Source organism: Pongo abelii, chromosome X (genome assembly GCF_028885655.2).
Source record: "Pongo abelii isolate AG06213 chromosome X, NHGRI_mPonAbe1-v2.0_pri, whole genome shotgun sequence".
Taxonomy (NCBI): Eukaryota; Metazoa; Chordata; class Mammalia; order Primates; family Hominidae; genus Pongo; species Pongo abelii.
This window is the reverse complement of record NC_072008.2, coordinates 47,542,859-47,566,304: the sequence shown is the minus strand read 5'-3', so window position 1 is coordinate 47,566,304 and position 23,446 is coordinate 47,542,859. Positions and strand designations below refer to the sequence as shown.

The following is a 23,446-nucleotide window of genomic DNA, read 5'->3' as shown; positions in this document are numbered from 1 at the left end:
ACAATCATGTGCTGCATAACATTTTGGTCAACGGTCCTATAACACAGACAAAATTTTACTGTTATCTTTTCTATGTTTACATATGTTACCATAGTAGAGACGGGATTTCGCCTGAGCTCAGGCGATACGGCCCGCTCGGCCTCCCAAAGTGCTGGGACTACAGGCGTGAGCCACCGCGCCTGGCAAAATTCTTTAGCCTTTTAATAAATGGAGTCTTGGCCGGGTGCGGTGGCTCACGCCTATAATCCCATCACTTTGGCAGGCTGAGGCAGGATGATTGCTTGAGCCCAGGAGTTCAAGACCAGCCTGGGCAACAAAGTGAGACCCCCCCCGCCAACACACACACACACACACACACACACACACACACACACACACACACCCCACCACCACCACCTGGTCTCCACAAAAAATCAAAGAATTAGCTGGGCATAGTGGGGTGCATCTGTGGTCCCACAGTGAGCCCTGTGGAGGCAGGAAAATAGACAAAGGAGAGGGAGAGGGAGGGTGGAAAAGAGGGTTGTACTATTTTGCATTGCCTCCAGTGATGTATGAGAGTGCCTCTTCCTTCGCAGCTTCAGCTAACACTAGCCTCTTAAAAGACATCTTTTCTTTTTTCTAATATCTAGAACAACTTTAATAAGAAAGGAATTAACTTTAATAAGAAAGGCATCCTTGGGAGTTTGGTAGAATGCTCTTATAAAAACCATCTGGGCCAGGTGAGGTGGCTCACGCCTGTAATCCCAGCAGTTTGGGAGGCCAAGGAGGGTGGATCACCTGAGGTCAGGAGTTCAAGACCAGCTGGCCAACATAGCGAAACCCCATCTCTACTAAGAATACAAAATATTCGCTGGGTGTGGTGGTGCACACCTGTAGTCCCAGCTACTCAGGAGGCTGAGGCAAGAGAATTGCTTGAACTCAGAAGGTGGAGGTTGCAGTAAGCTGAGATCGCACCACTGCACTCCAGCCTGGGTGACAGAGTAAGACTCCATCTAAAAAAAAAAAAGAAAGAAAGAAAGAAACACACACACACACACACATCATCTGGGCCCCCCCCTTTTTTTTGTGTGTGTGTGTGGGGAAAGGGAAGATCTTGACTACCGTTTCAATTTCTATATTACTAATTGCTCCATTTGAGTAATCAGTTTCTCCATGGAACAGTTTTGGCATTTGATATTTCTCTAGGAATATATTCATTTCATCTAGATTTTCAGATACATTCTTTATTTTTAAAAGCTCTGTTGCATTTGCATCTTCTATCTTCTTCAATTGACCAGTCTTGCCAAAAGTGTTTCCTCTTAATTTTTGTTTTCAGATTCTGCTTTTGGTTTCTATTAATCTGTCATTTTTTGTTCTCTATATCATCAATTTCTGTTCATTATTTCCTTCTTATTTATTGAGGTTTGCTGTGGCGGTCATTTTCCAACTTCTTGTATAATTTACATACAATAAAACACTCAGATTTTAGTTATACAGCTTGTTGGACTTTTAAATAGGTATACACCCATGTGACCAGCACCCCAATCAAGACATACAATCTTTTCATGATTCCAGAAAGCCACCTTGCAACCCTTTCCAGTGACACCCTCCTCACCTCAACCCTCTTCTACTATCACCACAAAATTGTTCTGCCTGCCTTAGAACTTCATATAAATGGAATGAAACATTATGTGCTTTTTGTCTGGCTTCTTTCACCATGTGAACAATCTCACCATGTGAGACTCATCCTTTGATATCTGTATCAGCATTGTGTTCCTTTTGATTGCTGAGCTGTAGTCCATCCTTTGAATATACCACACTGTATCCATTCTCCTCTAGTTGGACATTTGGGTTGTTCCCAGTTTTTGGCTATTAGGAATACAGCTGCTACAAATATATGTATCCAAGTCTTTTGTTGACATGTTTTCATGTATTTGGGGCTAAATATCTAAGAGTAGAATTGCTGTGCCATAGGTTAAGCATATTTTAACTTTATAGGAAGCAGCCAGTTTTCCAGAGTGGCTGTACCATTTTGCACTCCTGCCAGTTGAGGTATGAGGGTTCCTTGTTGTGGGATTTTGGGAGCAGTGCTCTGGGGTGGGAAGAGGGAAGGGAATGTGGAGGCGTCTCTGCTAAAAGACACACCCATCCTGAGACTAGGGCAGCCTCTCTTTTTCAAGACAGGGTTTCACTCTTGTCCCCCAGACTTGGGTGCAGGGGCGCGATCTCGGCTGGCTGCAACCTCCACCTCCCAGGCTCAAGCAATCCTCCCACTACAGCTTCCTGAGTAGCTGGGATTACAGGTGTGTGCCACTACAGCTGGCTAATTTTTGTACTTTTTGTTTGTAGAGACGGGGTTTCACCATGTTGCCCAGGCTGGTCTCAAACTCCTGAGCTCAAGTGATCCACCTGCCTCGGCCTCCCAGAATGCTGAGATTACAGGCGCGAATCACTGTGCCCAGCCTAATTTTATTTATTTATTTATTTTTGTAGAGACAGGGCCTGGCTATGTTATCCAGGCTGGTCGTGAACTCCTGAGCTCAAGTGTTCCACCTGCCTCAGCCTCCTAAAGTGCTGGGATTACTTACAGGTGCAACTCACTGTGCCCAGGCCCAGGAGGCCTCTTTTTAATCCTGTTTCCTTCACCCCTTTTTTCCCCCATCCCCTTCCTTCATTGGGCAACACCCGCCACCCCAGATCAGCACCATCCTACCTCTAGGGGTCCCCTTCTTTCTAACACCACCTCCTATGACTGTTGCAGGGTGGGGTCACAATGTATATTAATAAATGGGGGAGGGGCTTTGCACCAACTGGTCTTCTAGCACCATCCCCCTTTCACGCTGTGGCCCTCTGAGGCCTGGAAGAGGGCAGCCCCAGCGTCACAGTCCACTGTACCCAGAACCTCTGCCGAGAGCACAAGCACATACTTGGGAATCATGGGTTGCAGTGACTAGAGGGGTGGGGCACTGTGGTAACAACAGAGAAGGTAGGCCTGAATGGTTCTCAAAGGGCATCCATGGGACCTGGCCTTGGATTTGCAGGCCCAGCTCCACCTCCATCCCTCTGTCATCAGCATGTTGAGGGCTCTGGGCCAACTGGTGCCTGAGTACCTCTTGTCTTCTACTTGGAGATGCCTGAGGGCATTGTCCCCAGATCTAGGGATGGCAAAATGCAGTTTAGCCTTGGGACTGCAGGCTAAGTACAGCCAGGGGGCAGCAAGGACAGGGGATGGGGGTTCCCAGTTCTAGCTCTGATCGGGGGGGGCTTCATGCCTGGTGGTGCTGGATTTCCTGGTACAACATAACCTGCTGGACCCAACAAGGGAGAGGGGCCATAACCAGCATATTATGGGTTGAGGTACAGGTCAGAACCCCACGTTCTAGTAGCCATTATGTTCCAGACACTGTGAATGCCACCACTGCCATCCACCTTGGCCTGATAAGGTCCCCTGTCCATCTGCTTGGGTACCCGTGTCTGTATAGGCTATACAACTGTGCTAGAGCACGAGAAAGAGGAGAGGCCAACATGCAGACTTTTCAGCTTTTATTACAAAAAAGGACATGATCCCAGCCCAATTTTCCAACAAAAGTCACCACCTCAATTTGATTTGGTCAAGCCCTCTCTAGCTGGGGAGTGGGCTGGCCGACAAGAGCAAGGCCCCGTCCCAGCCATCCAACACTCTGTCCTTCCCTGCCCCAGGATGGACACCCGACACGTGGAGAAGTTGCTCTTGAAGCTGCTCACTGGGCCTCGTTGAAGCGGGTCACCATTGTCTTGTGCAGTGTCTCCTTGTAGGACTCGGTTGAGGTGACCCCGTAGGAGCTGCCCCGTGCACCCAGGCCGGAGCCCCGCACCCGTGTTTGGGCCTGTGTGAGGGAGGCAGGCTCTGTCAGGCTGGTGGGGGATGCTGTGAGGGGTGCTGGGGGATGGGACAGGACTGCCTGAGACTCACCTCGATAGGCGTTACAATGCCCTGCTTCTTGCGGCCCAGGCCGCTGCCCTCTTTCCAGCCCATGGCCTGGAGCATGCGACTGCCAATGTTGTCACTGCCCAGCCCGTCCCGAGTAGGCTGCTCGAAGTCTCTGCAGGGGCGGTGCACAGCATGAGTGGTCGGCCTGCCGGCCCCGGGCCCTAGACCCCCTCACCTGGCCCAGCTACTCACACGGAGGCTGTGGATATGCCGCCGTACTTCCTCCTCTTGGGCTCTGGCGGCTCGGGGATGCCATACTTTTCTCTGCGTTCAGCTGCACGGTCCCGGTACTTCATTTGCTGAAAGTTTGTATGTGTGTGTGAATGTTGGGGAGCTGGTCTCTTTTCTCAGGCAACACAGGCATGGGGAGTGGGGTCCCACAGGACATGCCATCTGGCTAATGAGGCTCAGGTCCTGAGGGTCAGGCCATCACGGGCACAAGCAGCCGGGATAGGAAAATGGGGAAGAAGGCTCATGGGGTTAACACACGTGAGAAACTGAACTCCAGCTGCCTGAGGTGATGGAGACTTGGAAGGGACACAGGGGAGGGAGCCCAGGGGCAGGTCACACCTCACCTCCATGTCATTCTTCTCTAGTGCTTCTAGCTCGTTTTCTGACAAGTGGGCTCGCCGGTGAATCTCAAGGTTTTGCTGCAAGAGGGACAGGATGAGAAGTGAAGAGGCTGAGCCTCAGTGGGCCAGGCCCCAGCATGCCCTGCCAACCATCCGCTGTTACCTTGTGGAGCCCTGAGAGCTGCTGGTGCCGGATGAGCGCCTCTTTGCTGGGGAACTGGCGTCGGCAGAGCAGACAGGCCAGCTTCTGCCAGTCGGTGAGCTTCTCCTCCCGCTCGGGGCCCCCACGCTCCTGCTCCTCCTCACTGTCACTCTCCCCGCTGTAGGCTGCCACCAGCCCTCTCGGAGGGCTCTGTAGAGGGTGAGGGTGGGCGGTCAGGCCTGGCCAGATCAGAGCCCCCACCCCTCTCTGCCTTGGGCACTCACTGGGCGGTCGTCACTGGCCAATTTCGGGAGATCCATGCTGGTATGCTGTCTCTCGGCTAGTGCTCCCTGGGGTGGAGGGACACAGAAATTCAGGGACTCCACAGAGGGCCCAAAGGAAGGAAAAGATTGTGGGGCAGGGTGCAAGGGGGTGGCCCCAACACACCTTCTTCTCGAGGATGGCATAGCCAGCATCTGCAGTGGCTGACTCCCGCCTCTCGTCATCTCGCAGGGAGCTGATAGGCTGGAAGCTATTTTTGAAGTTTTCTTTTTGTTTATTGAGACTGCGGGCCCAGCGTTCCATGTCCTTGGCAATCTGGGGGTGAGGGTGGAGGTGAAGTTCCCAGAACCCTCATGCCCCTGGGGCTACTAACTCTATCCGCTGACCCACTGCCCTGCATCCTCAAACACGGGCCGGCCACTATCCCTAGTCCAAACCACTGCAGAAGGCTTCATCTGGCCTCTGGGCTATGGCTCCTGACCACCTCTCCCAGCAGAGCCCTCTTTCATGAAGTATAAGCCACTCCCACCCCCAAAAACAATGTCCTTAAAACCCTTCCTTTGCCTCCCATCACACCAAGAATAAACCCAAACTCGCAACCACAGCCTGCAAGGCACTTGGCACCTGGCTACTCCTGACCTCATCACTGAACACACCCTGTGCCCCCACCCCCACTGGTTTGCAATGGTGAGGTGGCAGAAGCAGTGTGGACAGAGTGGCGGGCCCACCTGAGAGGCAGATGAGCGGAAGCTGAGGCAGAGCAAGCAGAAGGTGAGGGACACAGTAGTGCAAGTTCCTATTTTCTGTCGCCAGTTACCAGTGCTTCTTGTCAAGCCCCTCTCTGGCTGTGTTCTCTGCTGTTTTTTTGTCCTTCAAAGTTCATGTGTCAGAAATGTAATCCCTAATGCAACAGTGTTCACAGGTGGAGCCTTTATCCTGGCTGAGCACAGTGGCTCACACCTGTAATCCCAGCACTTTGGGAGGCCAAGGCGGATGGATCACTTGAGGTCAGGAATTTGAGACCAGCCTGGCTAACATAGTGAAACCCCAGCTCTACTAAAAAAATACAAAATTAGCTGGGTGTGGTGGTGGATGCCTGTAATCCCAGCTACTTGGAAGGCTGAGGCAGGAGAATTCCTCGAACCCGGGAGGCGGAGGCTGCAGTGCACTGAGATTGCACCATTGCACTCCAGCCTGGGCAACAAGAGTGAAACTCCATCTCAAAAGATAAATTTAATCCCTGATGCAACAGTGTTGACAGGCAGGGCCTTTCAGAGGTGATTAGGTCACGAAGGCTCTGCCCTCCTCAAGAGATCGCGGCTGCTTTTTAAAGAAATTGTATAAGTTTATGGGGTAACAAGTGCTTTTGTAGCCAGGTGTGGTGGCTCATGCCTGTAATCCCAGCACTTTGGGAGGCCGAGATGGGCACATCACCTGAGGTCAGGAGTTCGAGACCAGCCTGGCCAACATGGCGAAATCCTGTCTCTACTAAAATTACAAAAAAATTAGCTGGGCATGGTGGTGGATGCCTGTAATCCTAGCTACTCGGGAGGCTGAGGCAGGAGAATTGCTTGAACCCAGGAGGTGGAGGCTGCAGTGATCCGAGATTGCACCACTGCACTCCAGCCTGGATGATAAGAGCGAAACTCCATCTCAAAAAAATAATAAATAAATAAATAAAATAAACAAGTGCTTTTGTTACATGCACAGATTGTACAGTGCTGAAGTCAGGGTTCTTAGAGCATCCATCAACCAACTAATGTACATCATACCCATTAAGTAATTTCTCATCCTTCACCCCCTCCCATCTCCTCCACCTTTATATATATATATATTATATATATATATATTTTGAGAGGGAGTCTCGCTCTTGTCGCCCAGGTTGGAGTGCAATGGCACGATCTCAGCTCACTGCAACCTCTGCCTCCTGGGTTCAAGTGATTCTCCTGCCTCAGCTTCCTGAGTAGCTGGGATTACAGGCGCCTGCCACCACGCCTAGCTAATTTTTGTATTTTTAGTAGAGACGGGGTTTCGCCATGTTGGCCAGGCTGGTCTCGAACTCCTGACTTCAGGTGATCTGCCCACCCCAGCTTCCCAAACTGCTGGGATTACAGGCATGAGCCACGGCTCCCAGCCCCGCTCCACCTTTTAAGTCTCCATTTAATGCCATCACTGAGAGTGGGTTCCAAATAAAAAGGGGGAGTTTGGCCCAATTTTCTCTTGCTCTCATGCATGCTGTCTTGCCCTTTGCCATATTACGATGCAGCAAGAAGGCCCTCACCAGATGCCAACACCACTGGGCTTCCCTGCCTACAGAACTGTGAGCCAAATCAATCTCTTTTCCTTATAAATTACCCAGTCTGTGGTATTGTTATAGAGCAGCAAATGGATGAAGACACTCCTCTTCCTCTGACACACACCCACGCTGTCACATTTGTTGTGCATTTCCATTTTATCATTTAAAAATGCATAGGAATGTTTATCTGTGTATAACTTTAATTTATATGCATGACACAATGCCACATTCTATATTTCCATGTTCTCCCCAGCACAGCACCATTTTTAGAATTCACCAGGTTGCTGAGGGAACACTTAGTGCTTGCTTGTAAATGCTATGCTCACAGTGTCACACCCTTTCTCCACAGAGAGACACTGAGGTGCCCTCCATCTGCCCACTCCCACAAAACACTGCAGGGCTTTTTTCCTGCCCACCACCCCCTTATGGCCTATGAGAATTTCTCTGGCATATATATATATTCACCAGCAGCATGTGAGGGTCCCCACCATGGGACAGAAGACACCTGACAGGGCTCACTCGGATGGCACAAGCCACCTCCTGGAGTTGGGCAACCCTGCCACACACTGAAGAGATTGCTCTGGCTCAAGGCCATTCAGCAAAGAGCAGAGCTGGGGCAAGAGCATGGTCTGCTAAGCAGTCACTGCCCACATCCACACCTGCTCGCCATCTCCCTTGGCAGGAGAGGGCGAGAGCTGACAGAGTGCCGTTGCTGGAAGACACCACACAGCCAGCCAGTGACTGCCGGACCCTGGTGTTCACCTGTTGAGCTGTCTTGGTCTTGTGCTTCTCCTTCTTCTCTTTGCCCTCCTTCGAGGGTGCCCCTGTCTCCTTATGCCCATCGGCCGACTGCTCCAGGGCGGGAACATAGGTCCGCCTCTCCCCATCCCAGTACAGGTACTGCTGGCTCTGAGCATTGTAGTAATACTGAGGGAGGAGGAGGGAAGAGGGGATGTGAGGGAAGACCTTGTGAAGGGAACCTGCAGGGCCAGCTGCTCCTGACGCGACCTGACCTGATCCCATCCCTCCCTGGGCTGCCCTATTACCTGGGAGTTGGGGTCATAGTAGAGGCCGGTCTGGGGGTCATAGTAGTAGCCGGAGGTCTCATCGTACTGGTAGGTGGAGACGTCGGGAACAGCTAGGGGGTGAGGGGAACGGGTCACACTCTTCCCTGCTTTATTAAGAACTCCCCACCTCTACCCACAGGCTGTGGCTACTCACGGTACTGGCTGTAGGATTCCTGGGCAGTGGGGCTGGTGGCCGGTGGGAGAGCAGAACTAGGATGTGTAGGGCTCTGGAGCTCAGATTTGAGCACAGCGGGTGACATGATGGTATACGACTGGTCATGGGGCCAGACAGGAGAACAGGGCTCAGTGTCTGCCCATGCCACCCCTGCCACCTGCCTGCCTCCCCGGGATACATACCCACAGGGCTCACTCACCTGGCTGTTGGCAGCAGTGCCCTGGCTGCTGCTTGCCTCGGCTGACTGTTGGTAGATGCCAGGAGCAGCACCAGGCTGGGCGCGAGAGAAAGCCTGCATCGACACAGAGTCGGCCCCAGGCTCTAGGGAGGCCTCGGGACCTGTAAGGAGGGACAGGGCAGGGAGAATGCCTGTGAATAATGGGGCCGGGGACTCTATGCCTGCTGGCCCCCACCACAGCTGCAGAGAGAGATGCTGGGGCTCACCTGCTCCGGTGGGATCCCCTTTGGTTCCAGTGATGCCAGGGCCCTTGGTGCCCTTGAGGTAGCCATGGGCATAGAGGGAAGACTCTGTGCCCTGGCTGTTGCCATAGCCCTCATCCTGTTGGTAGTAGCTGTAGTCGACCGGCGGCTCCTCGGAGGTGGCCCAGGTACCCTCCCCACCTTGGGAGGCCTGAAGGGCAGGTGGGAGGGATTCATTAGAACAGGAAGGTGTGGGGATGGGGGGGTGGGGAACCTGCTAGAAGCATCTGTCCCACACGTGGGGCTAGTATTTCTACCTGACAGACAAAGCATGCAGCCTTAAGACAAGTGGAAAGCGAGGGTTGCCTGGCCACAAGAGAACAAATAGGCCAGTGGCAAACACAAGATGGAAAAACAGACGAACGCCAAAATGTTCCAGGGCTGATTCTGCTGATTCTGCTGTGTGTGGTGTGTGTGTTGGGTGTCAGGCCAAGGAAGACACCATCTTCTTACTTCTTTATTCTCTTCTCCCAATTTTCTCTCAACCACTTATACATTATTTTTATTCAGGAACATATGATATGTGTATACCATATATGTATATATTACATATAAGGATATGTGTATATCATACCAATTCAGGACAATAAAAACCCCACCAAACAGCACAGAATGCCAGGCACAATGGCGTCGTACATGAGCGCATGGGAGGCAACTGGGAGGAAAGCTGTGGTGATGATGAAGGGGAATGTCCCAGGGGGTCTAGAGAGCCAGGAGCAAGGTAGAATAGCCATGCCAGCTACTGGGAGAGGGTTTTGCATCCATGGATAGCAAGCCAGCCTTCCTGCTTCAGAGAGGGTGCAGGAGGGTTGAGAAAGCCCAGGTCTCAGGACGCTGGGAGGCACAAGGGGTCTGAGTACCTGTGAGATGGCCCACTGGGCCGCAGCAATGGCAGTGCTGGCCACAGAGGCAGCACTGATGCGACTGCCTTCATTGGAGGCCATGTCCCTGAGGAGGATGTTAGAGACTGGGAGTGAGATGGGAGGCCCCAAGCGGTAGAGGGGAGTGGGAGGGTGGGGAGGGGAAGGGTGGGAGGTGGGGCCCTGACCTCTTAGAACCCTTGGCAAACTCAACATTGATGGTCTTGCCGTCGATAGTGAGCGGTGGGTGCAGGGCCTGCAGGATCTGCAGCAGCTGGGCTGCCTCCTGTGGGAGGAGGGGAGGCAGGGACAGAAGGGTCAGGCCCGGGGAGGCCCCCGGCTCCATTGCCCGGTTTCCAGGCTGGCAGCCGCGGTGGGAGGCTGGGGAAAAGGACCCTCCTCTCCACCCCGGGGGCCGGGACCCTGGCTGCCCGGCCCCCAACTGTGCCGCCCTCACCACGATGGTGGAGAGCTGGATGAAGGCAAAGCCACGGTTCAGTTGGGTCTGCTTGTCCTTTATGACGCGCACGTTGGAGGAGGACAGCACCGCGTAGGGTGCCAGGGCCCCCAGGATGGAATCCATGGTGCTGTGTGGGTTCAGGTTGCGCAAAATGATGGCTGTGGGAAGGGGCCCAGTGTTAGAGGACACCCCTGGCACTCTTGCCAGCCCTGCCCTTCAATGCCCCCACTGCTCCCTTTCCTCTGCTCCCTTTCCTCTGCCCCCACCCGCTCCGTGCCTCTGCAACTGCCGCTTCCCTCACTACTTCCTCCAGGATCAACTCTGCTTGGCGGTCCAGGTGCCAGCCTGGCTGCCTGTCTGCTGAGAACCTTCCCGACACACCCCCAAAGTCAGGTGGGATGTTGCCACTCCCCCTGTTCTCCCTACATCAAATGTCTATCCCCACACCAAGTGGAGATTCCATGAGGATGAGGTCCTGCTCACTGCCATTTCTCTGGTCTTGGTGAGCCCAGCCCAGACACCCTAGGGCACAGAGGAAGAAGGAACAACTGACTCACTGTCATTGGCGTTCTCTGAGCTTGGCTCCGAACCCTGTGACAGGGCTTGGGAGGCCAGGACTCCCTGGGCCTGGTAGGGCTGTGGCAGGGGAAGCAGGCCCTGGCTCAGCTCCCGGCCACCCAGTGGCAGTGTCTGCTGATCCAGCCTCGTGCCGAGGGGCAGCTTCTGCTCTGCCTCTGTCAGGGGCAGTGGGAGACAGGCTGGTGATAAGGGGAAGGCTCCACGACTGGTCACCCTCCTCCCTATACCAAGCCCTGAGCACAGACCCCTCACCCTTCCCTTCTCCCCAACCACCCCCCCGGAGAGTGCGAGAGGTAGGTGGGCCTCACCTGACTTGGGCACGCCACATTTGAAGCACTTCTCTCGGCGTTTGAAGTTCTGGACGCCACACTGTGAGGCACAGGCCAGGCCGTCAGAGGGAGCAGGGATTTCCCACTGCACCCTCCAAACTTGGATGCAGAGATCTCCCAGGGACCCCGCAGTGCCCCAGGAAGGAAAGTCCCCAGGTAAGGGTGGCAGGTCCTTCTGAACCTTCTGATGTGGTTCTCAGTACTGTGCATCTTCCCTTTCCAGACTCTCATTTGTCCTCTGTGCCAACCCGCTCAGCTCAGGAATAAACAACTCCCCCACTTGTTACAACTCCCTCCTCTCCTTCCTCTGCCTTCTTAAGGCCACCAACTCCCAGGACTGTTCCCCGCCTCATGTATTCAATCCCTTTATTTTTATTAGGTTCCTCTCCCTGAAACTTGCTTCTCTATTCAGAAACCTTTCAGTGTTTCAGCCCTAGAAGTCAGTAGCCAGACCTGCACCCCTCCTCTTAGCTCTAGGATTGGGTTGGATCCTGCTACGCTTGAGAAATTTTCCTTGAATGTTCCAGTATCTGGAGACCCAGCTTCTACCATACTCCATCTCTGTTCCAGACTCAGGTACTAAGCACCACTCCTGGGCCAGGCCCTCCTGCACATGGCCAGAACATGGTCTCTGCCCTCATGGCCTAATAGCACGGGGGCAGATGCAGCATGAAGAGGGGCAGGTCGGTCTGCATGGACCATCCAGCAGGGGCTTGGGGAGGGAAATAGGCTGGGGTGGGGTGCCATTTACTCGGCAGGGACAGTCCCTGCACAGAAGCAGGGAGGTTTGACCTGGGATGCCCAGAAGTTTCGTTTTGTTAAGCCTTGCTGGGGAGGGATTGTTATCGGAGGGAACAATGGACTTTCCAAAACTGGTGTGGGAGAATAAGGGGAGAAGCAAAAGCCAAGGCTGGGGAAAGAAGCCAGTTAGGTAATGGAGGATCTTATGCTTAAGCTGAGCTGGGGCTGGTTAAGCAGAGGAGGAGAGGCGTGGGTAGTCAGAGGTGGTTTTGAGGAATGCTCCAGGTGAGGGCGTGGGAGGAAGAGGACAAGAGGCCAGCATACCAGAGAGGGCTCCACAGCGAGTGGGTGAGAGTGTGACGATTGGCATGAGCAGCGGGAATGGCGAGGGAGGGAAGGTGGCGTTTCTGTGATGGAAGTGACAGGACCTGGTGGCCAACAGGATGCAGGGGAGGGGAAGGAGTTCAAGAGAATTCCCTGGTTTTGGGCTGGGCGTGGTGGCTCACGCCTGTAATCCCAGCACTTTGGGAGGCTGAGGCGGGAGGACTGCTTGAGCTCAGGAGTTCAAGACCAGCCTGGCAAACATGACGAAACCCTGTCTCTACCAAAAAAAAAAAAAAAAAAAAAAAAAAAGGCAAAAAATTAGTGGGCATGGTGGCATGCGCCTGTGGTCCCAGCTACTCTGGAGGCTGATGGCTTGAGCCCTGGAGACAGAGGTTGCAGTGAGCCCAGATTGCTGCACTCCAGCCTGGGTGACAGAGCCAGATCCTGTCTCAAAAAAAAAAGAGAATTCCCTGGTTTTGAGGCTATCTGGAAATACAGGAAGGAGTTCCACTGTCACTTTGTCTTTATCTCTCCAGAAATGTTAAGCACCAATCCTCTGATGGGACTTTTTTTTTTTAAACAGATGCGCCACTCTCCCTGACTAGGCAGAGTACTTCCTGGGGAGAGGGTTGGGGCCTCTACAAACTGTGGAATCACAATGCTGGCCCAAGGGCAGACCTGAAGCCACTGTGGCATCCAAGTCCCTGTGATCAGGAGCAAGGCACAGGGCACAGCTAAAGGTTCACCCATGGTTCCACCTCTCTGAGCCTCAGCTTCCCCTTAGGGAAGACAGAGGTGACTACAAAACCATAGCCTCCAGTTTCAGGTTTGACTTGGCCTGGTCAGAGTGGCCTTCAGGCTTGAGCTACCTTATATGGGCTCTCAGAACGCTCTGTGCTTTTCTTTCATGATTACAGTTAACAATTCGACTGTGTTAACTGTGGGCCAGGCACTGTTCTGAGTGTTACCCTCTCATTAATACAGCTGAATCCTCCCAACCACCTTTTGGGAGAGGTGTAATTAATATTCACATTTTAGAGATGGGGAAAGTGAGGCAAAGAGAGGCTAAGCACCTTGGCCAAAATCAAGGCCAATCTGGGATAGTCTCATTTCAGCCAGTCTGGCTCTGAAGCCCACATTCTCCACACCACCACTTCAAGTCTACACTGTCACTAATTCATCATCCACGTATATATTTCCTTAAAGTCTACTGGAACTCCAGGCAAGACTGCGTTTTAGGAGGACAGAGCCCGCACCAAGTGAACGCTCACTACACATTTGTATATGGCTGGCTAGGAATGGTGACTACTCAAGCTGAGTGAGCAAGGGATAGAGAATGAGAGAGAGAGAGAGAGCGAGAGAGAGAGAGACGGAGGGAGAGGAGAGGTTGGGGGGAGGGGGAGAGATGGAGAGAGAAAGAGCGGGAGAGGAAGGGAGGGATCGCCGCCACTGCTGTTGCTGTCTCTGTCCATGACAACTGCGGCCCACCGCCCCTGTACCTTATTGCACAGCCAGTCCTCATTGATCTTGGGCTTGGGGTCACTGTAGTGCATCGACACCTTCTGGCCCAGGATGTTGAGGGAGTGCTGTGGGAAAAAGCAGAGCACAGTGAGGTCCAGGCAGCAGTGCCCCACGCACCGTTTCAGCACAGGAGAAGAGAGTGAGCGAGCCCTTCAGCTGGATGGATGAGGGACAGGGAACGGAGGGAGGTCGGAGAGCGGATGGAGGGAAGAAGGGAGGTAGGGAGGGAAAGCGCCACAGCTCTCGGGCGCAGCTGTTTGCTGCTCTGCCGGGCACACGCACGCACACATGTGAACACACACCACCAGGCACACAGTGTTCGGCTGACCGACGCTTGCCGGACAGTGGGGAGAAACCCCCACTCGGCCCTGACACTGCCAGGCCACACCCAGGGCCAGGACTACACAGGCTACACTTGGGGGGTGAGGGGAGACAGGGAGGGGGAGGGAGAGGGCAGAAAAAGAGAAAGAGAGCGCAGGTGCGCTAGTGCTGGAGAAGGGGAAAAAGAAAGAGCCATTTCGAACAGATGGAAGTTTCTGCCGTGAGGCCGTCTTCCCATGGATGGCTGGGTCCTGGGCCTGTGGCACTAGCCTACCAACCCCAAGGAGACGGCCCCAGGGCTGCCTCTGCCGGGATCCCCCATTCTACCACCTCTGCCCCTTCCTCCCCTGAAACTTCTCTCCAGTGCCCTACACCAGGGATGTGGGCAGGGGTGGATGACCAGGCAGATCTTTGGGTCTCGGAGGTCCCAAAGCGGCTGAGTTGGGATCCCGTGCCAGGCTTGGGGGACAGGCTCCCCCAAGGGCTGACTGTGCGCAGGTCCTTGCCGAGAAGATGGAGCTGCCTGAGGTGGTGCCTCCTGTGAGTGTGGAGATGTGATAGGAAGGGTAGGGGCGGCGAAGTGAGGCCAGGGTGTCGATAAAACTATCATACTCGACGGGAACTTGAGATCAACAGAGCAGTGCTGTTCCCTTGCATGAAAATCAAAGGGCCAAATTCACATGCAGGGAGGGGGCTGACAAAATGAGTCTTGCTAGTGACTGTGCCAATAGCTAAGCTCCTCACTGGCAGGACTTCCAGTGGTCCTGAGGGTGGAATGAGGTCCTGGCTCTGGCTAACCCCAGAGAGGGGTGCCCCCCCACCAGCCCCGGGGGAGTGGGAAGCTAGGTGAAAGAACCCACCCTGGCAGCTCTTTCTCTGAACGCTCAGCTGGGAGAGGTGGAGGGGCAGCGCTAGTGCCTGGCGGTAGGAGGGGGCCAGTGGTGAGTGTGGGCTCTGGATGGGAAGCCCAGTGGGGTAGCGAGAGATGGGAAGAGGAGATAGTGAGGGTCAGGAAGGGGAGAGAGGGGGCAGGGGGGACGGGACACAGGGCCACAGGGCAGGGAACTGTGTCCATAAGAATCAGGCGATGGGGAGCGCTCGATTACAAAGTAGTATTTGTTTGGGGGGGGGTTCAAGTGCGGCAAAGCAACCTGATTGGCTTCCATCCATCGTGTAGCGTCCTGCAAGTGACTAAACTCGACGAAGGCGAAGCCCCGGCTCTGACCTGGAGACAGCATTCAGATACAGACGCAGTGGGTTAGTCAACAGCTTTGGACACACGGCGTTCCCGGGGGCGGGACCCGAGGGGAGAGGACAGGGGCAGAGAGGGAAAGGGGAAGAGGAGAAAGGAAGAAAGAGAAAGAGGCAATCAGAGAGAGAAAGACTAGCAGGTGTGGGGAGCAAGGTAGATGGCCAGGAGGGGCAGGGAAGGCGGAGGGAGAAAAACAGAGGCCAGAGGTCGGTAGGGGGAGAGACATACACACCAACTGGGAAGAGAGAGAGAGATGCGGCTCGGGCAGACCTGCCCAGCTAGCCTGGGGTGACAGAGACGGAGAGAAGCAGCCGGGAGGGAAAGAATACGAGAGATCTGCCTCCAGAGAAGGAGGGAGGGGACGGTGGGCAGGCTGCTGGCTCCACACAAGCCACAATATGTAACTCCAGGGCGGGCCCGGCTCAAGGCCAGGAGTGCCCAGGAGGGGTCCTGTAACAGGTGTTGAATCACAGGAGCAAAAGAGAAGCTGGGCCAGGCTGCTCTGCGAGGCTAGGAAGGCTCTTGGCCCATTGGGAAACAGGGGCGGTTAAAGACACGACCTCATCTCAGCCTCACCGCAGCGCAGGGGAGGCGGGCCTCGCTAGGGAGCCGCCTCAGGGCCACAGCGTGGAGACTACAGCCACAAACAGTCCAGGTTCCCCTGGACAAAAGGAGAATGGTGGCCAGGATTGGCCAGGAGGACCTTAGAGGTAAGAATCAATGGGTGCCTGGGAGAAGCGCCCAGGGCCATCGAGAAGGCCGCACCCGGAACACCTCCTTGTGGAGAGAGAGACCCAGAAGCTGTCCATGTGTGGTGTAGTTGGGGTGATGCAGAGCAAGACCTACATGCAACCAAGACTCGAGGCTTGGGAAAGGGATTCAGGGTTGAGGCCTCAGGATAGCATGTCCTTTAGAGGCAGATACACGGGGAGGGCTTGGATGAGAGGGGCTTGGGGGGGCATGCTTAATGTTCAAAAGAATAACCGTTAGGATGCATAGGAGGATGGAATGAATAATATAGTTGGGGGGGTCAGAGAGAGAGAAAGAGAGAGAGGGAGAAAGAGAGAGAGAGAGAAAGAAAGAGAGAGAGAAAGAAAGAGAGAGATGGAGGTGTGGGGAGGAGAGACTGAGAGATGGAGAGAGAAGCCCAGGCAGAGTGAGGCCCCACTGTGCCTGCCTTGGGGAGCCTGGGCAGAGGTCCTGTAGAGACAACTCCCCCCACCACCACCCTGCTAACCTCAGGCCAGCTCCAAGCAGCCTGCAAGAGGGAGGGAGGGAACAGGCGAGGCCAGGAAGTCCTGGCTGTTCCTTGGGATGTGTCCTTGGATAAGAGCCATCCCCCGCTTCCCCCTTGGGACACACACGTGGGATCACCACGTCAGAGCTACTTTCTGGTCAGAGGCTGTTACCAAAAAATGTGGGGGAAAGTGAGGGGCAGAGGAAGGAGAAGAAAGGAGAGGGAAGGGAGTGTATGGGAGGGGGTTACCATCTCAGATACTCAGAGTCCCAGAGAGGAGGTGCCTGGGAGTCTGGCCCTGGCCCTGACCCCGGGGAGCACCCAGCTCAGCTCAGAGCTGCACCCCTGCCCCGACAGCCCCATTGAAGAGGCTTTTGGCTGGAGCTGTGAGGAGAGTGTGGGGAGGGGGAGAGAAGAGAGGGCACCCCCCACACTGCCCATTCCCAGCTGTGGCAGGAAGGTGGTGGAGGGAGTGGGGGAGAAGGCAGAGGCAGGAGGGAGATTTGGAGGCTGAGGCTGGCCACTTGAAGGGGAGGGCACTGGAACAAAAGCTCACCTGAAGATTTGTTCCGCATCAGCCGAACCTCCCGTGCTTGCACGCCGTGGGACTGCAGCTGGCCACGGATCTATACAGGGAGATACAGAGTAGGGCAGGCTCAGCACAATGGGGCCGCTGGGTACCTGAGGCTGGCTGGAGGCCTCTGGATCCCGAGGGGTCATCGGTGATGTGCACATAGTCTCCTCCGCCTCTTTCGCAGCTTTTCCCTGAGTGACAACAGCCCCAGGCCCACACCAGTTCACAGTCTTGACTTTCAGCCCCAGACTTGCAGAAAGTGAATCAAATGAAGAAATGGGCACAGAGCAAGGTAAAGCATGGCAGCAGGACGACCCTCAGGGGCACAGAGAACAAGAGAGCAAGTGAGACAGCCACTTAAGAACGGTGGGCAGGGTGATCTGACAAAGGGCTCGGGGGCAGCCACGAAGTAAGGAAACCTGGGATGCAATTCTTGCCCTTGGCAAGGGGATAACCCGCGCCCCCGCCCCTGCCCCTGCCCCGCTGACCTGCAGCTTGCGTCAAAAGAGATCCATGACATAAATGCCAAACTGGGGAGGACAGGAGTCTGAGCAAATCCCAACCATGTGCCCTAGACCATGACTGTAGCAATAACTTAGGGTGGAGACAAAAAGCAAAAAGATGTAGTCCTGGGGATTGCTTCCCAGATGGAGTAGGCCAGAGGGAGACTGCAGAGGCAATTCGGGATTTGGACCAGGTGAGGCAGGGTCTCTAGGCCAGTGAGGTCTCTCACAGAGGACCAGGAGCCTATGCCAGCCATTCTTGGGAAGGAGTCTTCATGTCTCTGGGCCTCAGTTTCCCCACCAGGTTAAACAACAGACAGGACATTAGCCTTACACACATCCATACACAGGATGAAAAGGAAAAACACACAGAAGAGCTTATCAGGACTCCAAACTCAGGGAAGGCTGAGGAAGCAGCAAAAAGTGGGCTCTAGGGTCCAGCTGCCCGGGTTCAGACTCCAGCTCTGTTCTGCCACTCACTGGCTGTGAGACCTGGGGCAAGTCACATTCCCACTCAGGCCTTGGTTTCCTCATCCGAAGGATGGAATACAAAGAGTACCTTCCCTACTGGGCTGCCATGGGGACTGAATCATACCTAACACATGGCCCACCCTGAGATACATTCTCAACAAATGTCACCAACCAGCTGTCTGACCCTGAACAGGGAAGGTGGGCCAGACCTTAGAAACCCTCAAATACACAAGTGGGATTTTCTCTGCTACAAAATGAGCAGCTAGCAGATTTCAGAGGAGAGCTGATCAGAGAATTCATAGGGGTGGGGGGTGAGGGGCGGCGGAGTAGACTAAGAAGGACCAGGATCAGGACACTGTTCTTGGAGGTTATTCTGGTAGGCCTCGTGGGGCTTCAGTGTGGCGGTCATGAGAAGTATGTATGAAAAGGAAACAGGAGGAAAGGGAGGCAGGCGGGGAGGCTGTTAGCAGCCACCCAAGGCTCTGAGGCCAGGCCAGGCTGCTGACAAAAAAGGATGGGGGAAAAAGAGAAGGAAATTTCAGAAAATCCCATCCCTCCCCCAATGGTTACAGGACCCCAGTGTCATCTCTGCTACCAGCAATAGCCAGCACTGGCCCGGTGAGCGTCTGGCCCATGATGCACACATGCAAAATGGCTGGATGACCAGTGGAATGTGCAGGACTGCTCTTCTCCCGCCCAAACCCACCAATGCCAGACACCCACGGCCAATGTCCCTTGGCCAAGCCGGCCTCTCTGACACTCCTCCCTCCAGACCGGGGGGCCGATGGGACCTGCCCACAGAGGACGGATCAGTGCTGGGGGATAGGAGCTGGAGGGGGAGAAGGGATGAAAGGCGCTGAGGTTGCAGGTGAGGGAGGGGTGGGAAGAAGTTGAGGGCCCTGGAGGAGACCCAGCCTGGCCTCCTGCCCGGGGCCACGGGGGGCACGTACGTCATCCTCAGTGGCTGCCTGTGGCAGCATCCTCAGCATGACGATGTTACTGGCCTTCTCCTCCTCCTCCTCATCCTCCTCCTCCTCCTCCTCCTCCCCTTGCTCGGTCCGATAGTCCTGGTCCCGATAGTCGCCGTCTCGGGGGAAGCCTGGCGGGCCGGTGGGGCTGTGCCTGTGCCGCCGCCGCCGCCTACGCTGAGTCTCGGAGCCCGGGGAGGCCTCGTAGGAATCCTGGCCGACAGAATGAGATGAGTGACACCAGACGGGCAGTCAGTCTGGGCAGGCCTAGGAGCTGGCCGCTGGCTCTGTGAGGCAGGCAGGCTCTGAAAGCCAGGGATGTGCGGGCTCCGGCTAAAGGCTCAAGCAGGCAGGGTGGGCAGGCCCTGGCCTGTAATCCTTCTGGGACTGTAAATTCTCCATGGGGTCCTTTTGGGGGCTGCCTTCAGGGGGTGGGGAGAGGTAGGTGACAGTACTGGTGTGGGGGGGAACTCCCAAAGGTAGCTGACAAGACACAGCTTAAACCTCCTTGGGGCAAGACGGCCTGGGGTCAGCACACCAGACCCCACCCTTGATTTCCCCCTCCTCTCTGGCCAGCTCAGGGGGTGTGCTCAATTGCTTCACTGTACCACCGAAGGCTGCGTGTCTCCTACGGTTCCACCCTGCAACCAAGCTGGGGGCATAAGAACAGCTTCAGATCTCAGCCAGAGCCAGGCAGCAGGAGCTGGTGGAGGTGGTGTGAGGGCTGCAGACACTCCCTCCTCAGTCTCTGATCCTCAGCCTTGGCCAGTCCTCCACCACACACCACGCTCAAAACGGTATGGCTGTTGGGCTCTGGGTTATTGCCCAATCCATCCATTCCAGGACTAAGCAGACCAGGCCTGGGGCCAAAGCCCTCCCGCCCACAGTGGGGAAGCACCAGATAACTTGGTGCTCCATTCCCACCCTGGCCAGGGCCCAGTGCTCCTGGAGACGTCTGGGCACAGCTTGACAGCTGCCACTGGAGAAGCCTGGCAGTCCACCAAAGGGGTTTTTGCCCTGGACCCTCCAGAGGGCAGTGGGCAGCTCACAGACTGCCCCTCTGGGCTGGGCTTGCAAGAACACCCTTCCCAGCCTGTTGGACAGGAGAGCTGCCTGCTCGCATGGACCAGGGCCCTGACTGCCCCTCCAGCTGGGATTCCCCTAAGGCAAGCCTGTTGCTTCCCCTCAGGTGGGGGCTCCCTGACGGTGTAAACATCGCACCTCATCCCACAGGCTAGGGTGAACTACCCAACATGGCACTGGCTTCTCCAGAAGGGTCCTTCCCTTCTGTCTAGGGGCTCTGTCACCACTGGGAATGCCCATGGCTGGCCTCCCAGAGCTCCTCAGCTTAGTGGTCTGCAGTCCCCTTGTTGTCCTCCCAACCCCAGACGCCGGGTCCCATGGAAGAGGCTCTTCAAGTGCCCAAGTTGGCTGCGAGCGGGCAGTACAGGGTTCACAGTGAGCCATGGGCCCGAACTGAACAACAGGGAGAAAGGGAAAGAGTGGTGGCCAGGGGCCCTCAGAAGTACAGAGCCAAGCATGTGGAAGCCAGGGAGATCCAGGTTGGGAGAGGAGCCCTCAGAGAGGGGAGTGGGAACAGGCCCTCCAGGTGAGGCAAAGCCACCGAGCACAGTCTGAAGGTACGGGAATGGAGAGCCGCCTGCATACGGTGCTGCAGCCAGACACAGAGGGCCCTTGGGAGCCCATCCCAGCCAGGCCTGGCGCAGCGCGCCCCCTCCTCACCTCCGCACTCTGCTCCTCAGATGAGTCGTCATAGTCATGCTTGCCCTCCTGGCTGCCATACTCGCGAGGATATGAACGGTAGTCCATGTCTCGGTAGTCGTGGTCTCGGCTGCGGTTCTCCCCACCATCATCCTGCGAGCGGTCAGTGGCTCCATAGCGGCCAGTTCTGTCACCACGACCACCACTAGTGGAGGAAGGATGGGGAGGGATCAGAAGATTGCCCTTTCTAAAAGGTGCAAGAGGCCCAGGTGATGTGTTCTCGTGGTTATAGGGTTTTGTTTTTTTTTTTGGAGGAGCATACAACAGAAGTGAGGTGCCCTTCTGATCCTATCAGAGAAAGAAGTACATGATACCACCATGACTTAGCTCTGGTGACGTTAACCTTGGTCATCTGGTTAAGGCAGTGTCTGCCAGGTTTCTCCCCTGTAAACTTTCTATTTTTCCCTCCCCCTACTCTATTCTTTGGAAACCCTCAGGCTCGCCCCCATACAGGGATTCCTAAATCCCTGCTCCACATCTCTGAAGTGCAACCTGCCTCTCTCCATCCCTATGTCACTCTCTGGTCCATGCCGCTGGCTTCCCTCATGGGCACCTTGGTTGTGGCCTGGCTGGTCTCCTCACTTCTACCTGGACCTCCCCAGTTCAGTCTCTACATCCCAAATCCCAAATGTGAGTGCTTTCTAAGGCAAAGCCATTCAAACCCATCTCACTCCCTTTAGTGGCTCCCCCTCAGTCTCAGGATCAAAAACCAAAATGCTCACCAAGGTCTCATGCAGCTTGCAGGATCCCCGGGGGTGAGGCTCCTCCTCCCCGTCTTGCACCACTTCCCCTGCCCCTGCTTCACTGTCACCTTGCCGACACTAGCAGCTCTTTCATTAAAATTTCTCCTACCGCAATAACTGTAAAATAATGATCTCAAAGCTGATTTCATCTGCATTTCTTTTCTTTTCCTTTTTTTTGAGAAAGGATCTGGCACTGTTGCCCAGGCTGGAGGGCAGTGGCATGATCAGGGCTCACTGCAGCCTCAACCTCCCAAGCTCAAGCCATCCTCCCACCTCAGCCTCCTGAGTAGTTGGGACCACAGGCACGTGCCACCACGCCCAGCTCATTTTTGTATTTTTTGTAGAGACGGGGTTTCACCACATTGCCAGGCTGGTCTCAAATTCCTGGGCTTAAGTGATCCACCCACCTCAGCCTTCCAAAGTGCTGGGATTACAGGCGTCCACCACTGTGCATGGCCTAATCTGTGTTTCTTTGGTGAGTTAAAAAAATTACTAGAATATGGGCTCCAGGAAATGAGGGGACCCTTGGCTCACTGCCATATTCCCTAGCACTCAGTAGGCACTCAACAATTATTTTGAACAAATAATGACTAAAAAAGCATTCTAAGAGCAACCAATATATGTTTATTTAAAATAGAAAAAACTAGATGCCACAGAAGAATGCTACTATACTGACAGGATTCCAATTCTGGTCGGGAACAACATTAGAACGTCCGTTATCAACAGCATTCTTAACATTATTCTAAAGACACTAGCTAAAGCAATTAAACAGGGAAGGAAGAAAAGAGGTTAAAAGCTGGAAAGGAGAAGGTAAAATTACCATTATTTGTAAATGATATGAGAGTATACCTGCAAAGCCTAAGAGAATCAACTGAAAAAGTTGTTATAAATAATAAATCAGTAAGGATGCTGGGTACAAATTAATGTAACCACTGTTTAGAAAATAGAAAGGTCCCAAGTACAATTCATTAAAAAGGTTAAATACCTAGACATGTGCAAGATATTATGACCATACTTCACATATATACCAGGATATATTTGAAACAGATCAAAGATTTAAACATAAGAAATGAAACCATAGGCCAGGCGTGGGTGGCACCCTGGGAGGCCGAGGTGGGCAGATCACTTGAGGTCAGGAATTCGAGACCAGCCTGGCCAACATGGTGAAACCCCATCTCTACTAAAAATACAAAAATTAGCCGGGTGTGGTGGCACGTGCCTGTAATCCCAGCTACTTGGGAGGCTGAGGCAGGAGAATCACTTGAACCCGGGAGGCAGAGGCTGTGGTGAGCCACTGAACTCCAGTCTGGGCGACAGAGTAAGACTCTGTCTTTAAAAAAAAAAAAAAAAAAAAAAAAAAAGAAATGAAATAATAAAATATAGAATAATTGAATAATTTCTTTATAATCTTGAAATGGGGAAACCTATAATCCAAATCCAGAAGCCACAGAACAAAGGATTACTAAATTCAACTACATAAAAATAAAATACTTTCGCTTGGAGAAAAAAATAGAAAAACAAAACACATCATCAACCAAGTCAAAAGACAATAAACTAGGAAAAAATATGGGGAAAGGAAGCGAACAGAATTCACAGATAAAAATGTAAATGATGTGTATCTGAAAAGATGCTCTATCTCACTCATAATGAAAGATGAAAATTTTGCCGGGCGCGGTGGCTCACGCCTGTAATCCCAGCACTTTGGGAGGCCGAGGTAGGTGTATCACGAGGTCCGGAGATAGAGACCATCCTGGCTAACATGGTGAAACCCCGTCTCTACTAAAAATAAAAAAAATCAGCTGGGTGTGGTGACACGCA

The 23,446-nt window shown here is 54.0% G+C and overlaps 1 protein-coding gene across 8 annotated transcripts in view; it reads right to left on the bottom strand.

Moving 5' to 3' along the window:
* Positions 1–3,505: 3,505 nt before the first annotated feature.
* Positions 3,506–23,446, bottom strand: part of RBM10 (RNA binding motif protein 10) — a 41,307-nt gene continuing 21,366 nt past the window's right edge. For 2 of the 8 annotated variants that reach the window (XM_024240907.2, XM_024240905.3), the window contains exons 3-24: positions 20,847–21,030; positions 19,086–19,316; positions 17,144–17,213; positions 15,250–15,323; positions 13,756–13,842; positions 11,171–11,231; positions 10,841–11,017; positions 10,281–10,441; positions 10,012–10,109; positions 9,824–9,911; positions 8,928–9,114; positions 8,683–8,822; positions 8,463–8,580; positions 8,288–8,379; positions 8,004–8,168; positions 5,111–5,260; positions 4,948–5,013; positions 4,685–4,873; positions 4,525–4,599; positions 4,142–4,248; positions 3,932–4,061; positions 3,506–3,845 (exon numbers count right to left, since the gene is read on the bottom strand). In XM_024240907.2, the coding sequence (XP_024096675.1) occupies positions 3,720–3,845; positions 3,932–4,061; positions 4,142–4,248; positions 4,525–4,599; positions 4,685–4,873; positions 4,948–5,013; positions 5,111–5,260; positions 8,004–8,168; positions 8,288–8,379; positions 8,463–8,580; positions 8,683–8,822; positions 8,928–9,114; positions 9,824–9,911; positions 10,012–10,109; positions 10,281–10,441; positions 10,841–11,017; positions 11,171–11,231; positions 13,756–13,842; positions 15,250–15,323; positions 17,144–17,213; positions 19,086–19,316; positions 20,847–21,030 (2,776 nt within the window). In that variant the 3' untranslated portion in view covers positions 3,506–3,719. The remainder of the gene's footprint in view (positions 3,846–3,931; positions 4,062–4,141; positions 4,249–4,524; positions 4,600–4,684; positions 4,874–4,947; positions 5,014–5,110; positions 5,261–8,003; positions 8,169–8,287; positions 8,380–8,462; positions 8,581–8,682; positions 8,823–8,927; positions 9,115–9,823; positions 9,912–10,011; positions 10,110–10,280; positions 10,442–10,840; positions 11,018–11,170; positions 11,232–13,755; positions 13,843–15,249; positions 15,324–17,143; positions 17,214–19,085; positions 19,317–20,846; positions 21,031–23,446) is intronic. The other 6 variants (XM_063721098.1, XM_024240906.3, XM_063721099.1 and 3 more) reach the window with 3 other exon arrangements.